This window comes from Austrofundulus limnaeus, unplaced genomic scaffold (genome assembly GCF_001266775.1).
Source record: "Austrofundulus limnaeus strain Quisiro unplaced genomic scaffold, Austrofundulus_limnaeus-1.0 Scaffold131, whole genome shotgun sequence".
Classification (NCBI taxonomy): domain Eukaryota; kingdom Metazoa; phylum Chordata; class Actinopteri; order Cyprinodontiformes; family Rivulidae; genus Austrofundulus; species Austrofundulus limnaeus.
This window is the reverse complement of record NW_013952533.1, coordinates 1209061-1211546: the sequence shown is the minus strand read 5'-3', so window position 1 is coordinate 1211546 and position 2486 is coordinate 1209061. Positions and strand designations below refer to the sequence as shown.

At 39.2% G+C, this 2486-nt stretch overlaps 1 protein-coding gene across 1 annotated transcript; it reads left to right on the top strand.

The window, feature by feature from the left end:
• Nucleotides 1-1235: 1235 nt before the first annotated feature.
• LOC106522516 (C-type lectin domain family 10 member A-like) lies at nt 1236-2424 on the top strand. Its single transcript, XM_014015545.1, has 5 exons — nt 1236-1302; nt 1379-1446; nt 1932-1997; nt 2068-2183; nt 2267-2424. The coding sequence occupies exons 1-5, from the start codon at nt 1236-1238 to the stop codon at nt 2418-2420; spliced, it is 471 nt and encodes a 156-aa protein (XP_013870999.1). The 3' UTR covers nt 2421-2424.
• The last annotated feature ends 62 nt before the right edge of the window (nt 2425-2486 follow it).

The window sequence follows — 2486 nt, the reverse complement described above, 5'->3', positions numbered from 1 at the left end:
AAATATAAATACACATATATGAAGAAAAAAAAAACAACTAAATGCTCTCTGGWATTGTTCTGGGAGCCGGATTTTAGATTCTCCTAGATTTTAAATCAATACTTTTAATACTTAAGTACAAAAAATATCAGATACTTTAAGACTTGTACTCAAGTAATATTCCTAACATACCAAAGTATTTTTTGTAAAACACTTGTACTTTTACTCAATTATCACTTTATGGTACTTTATACAACACTGCGTTTAGGTTGCAGAGACATTTAGTTAACCTCTTCATAGTTATTTCCCCTTTCATGAGGGACCCTCTGTTCCTTTGGCTGTCTATTTTAAAGCACTAATTAAGTTCAGYCCATTTACCATTAATTTATTTTGAATTGTGTGTAAATGTTCTAGAGATATGTCAAGACCAGACAGCTCTTCTGCACCACTTTCTTTGAATGACTACATTATCAAATGAATAATAAAATACATAATAGCACAACTAGGGCCTGAAGGGTTCCCCTCTGAACATAATTTTTGGAACAAATTGGGGATGTTTGGCAGTCACAAACATGTCTTTTCAGCACCATCACCACGAGCTATGGCCAACATAAACATCTCATACATCTGTGAAGCACGGCTTGATGATTTGGGCTTGTTTTGCAGCCATATGACTTAGACACWTTGAGTAAACCCCTTTTTTATTTTCTATTTACACCACATAGATGCCAAAGTATGCTTATTGTTGTCTGTGTTCATTTGTTTTCCAAGAGTGTTTATATTTCTTCCTTTCTAGTGTGCTCTATTTTTTCCTTTATATTTTATCTCTAACACTTACTTGAACAGTTGCAGCTGTAATAATTGCAWTTTCCCCCTGGGATCAATAAAGTATTCTGATTCTCACTACCAAACTATTCTAATTATAATTCCAAAAGTAACATCACAAAGGTTTTTATAGAGATTTGTTTGATGGCATCTCCTAACTGTCTGATTTAGCTGCTGAACAGGGGRTCTTGGGAAACCAGTTTGCTGTTCCTCTTTGTCAGTCACATTGGTATATTTAGTGTTAAAACTGAAGAGCATTGTTTATTGAGTTGTTAATTGTTAACATACGGTGCCTGAAAACAAACAAGAGATTTTAGATGWCCTCTGAAACTGCACTTGGACTTGATGCTTTTATTCCGACGAAGAAAAGGAGAAAAAATAAAACTTGCAGAAAATAAGATTTTGCATTGACTGCACTTTAATAATCAATGATGGAATCTCAGTACCGCCACTTTGGAGAATCTGATGGCAGAGAGTCTAATATCTCCACACAGACAGGTAAAGCTTACAGGTCATGTGATTTTAACTCAGGGGGTTTCAGATTACAYCGACTTAGTTTGTCATTGTTTTTCAGGAATAAAAAGATTAGTGCCTTACATCCTTTACAGCATCCTGGRGCTGCTGCTGCTGGTTCTGCTGCTGGTAACAGGAATAAATTGTACAGCTTTACAGAAGTGGCTTGTTGAGATTCTATCATATGGTCATGGTATAAATATACATTTTCTATAATCTGCTGTTCCTCAACCGAACAAGGAAATAAGTGATGTRAAGCTGCACCTTGAGAATACAAACAATGGAGGGTCAACTTCTAACTCTGGTAAAACATAAATATAACATCAGCTATGAGTTTAAAATCAGCCTTAACTTTGTGCCTTTTATCTGATCACCTGTAGCTTCCAAACCTGAATGTTTAACAGCAGTAAAGGAAGTGTTTTTGGAAGATCTTGTTCCAGTTAGAGGTAAAAGGTTAAACACTTTAGAGTCAATAAATATGTATTTAGAGGTTTCGAGTCAGTCGGTCTGTCTGTTTTTTCTGAATCCTGATAAAACCAGGATCATGCAGAGCAGGATGGTTGAGTTTTCAGAGGAGCTGCTACCTGCTCTCCACCTCTGTTGCTGCGTGGCAGAAAGCAGAGGAGCTGTGCAGGTCACACACAGGACACCTGCTGGTTCTCAACAACGTGGAGGAACTGGTGAAATCCTTTAATGTTCCAACTTAACCCAAACTTTTTTATTTTCTTAACTCTCCATTTTAAATTCCAGGATTTCATTTCGAGAATAGTCAWAATCACATACTCTTACTGGATTGGACTCGTGGAGCGACAGCAGGAGGGCCACTGGAGCTGGGTGGACGGAACTGACTTTAAATCAACCCCAAAGTGAGACGACTGTGTGACSACTTTACGTCAGGTATGGAACTGGAACAAAGGTCTCATGCGCATCTTCTCKTGCCTGAGTTCAGATTCTGGGACGTAGGTCAACCAGATGACTGGGACCTGAGAGAGAGCGGAGAGGACTGCGGGCAGCTTCACGAATCTACCAGACGCAAGCGCAAGGTGTGGAACGATGCCGACTGTAGCCTGGAGTACAGGTACATCTGTGAAGCCCAGGCCTGAAAGACGTCCTGTGACATGGATGCAGAGCCGGCTCTTGGCATAGGCGAACTAGGCGGTCGCCTAGAG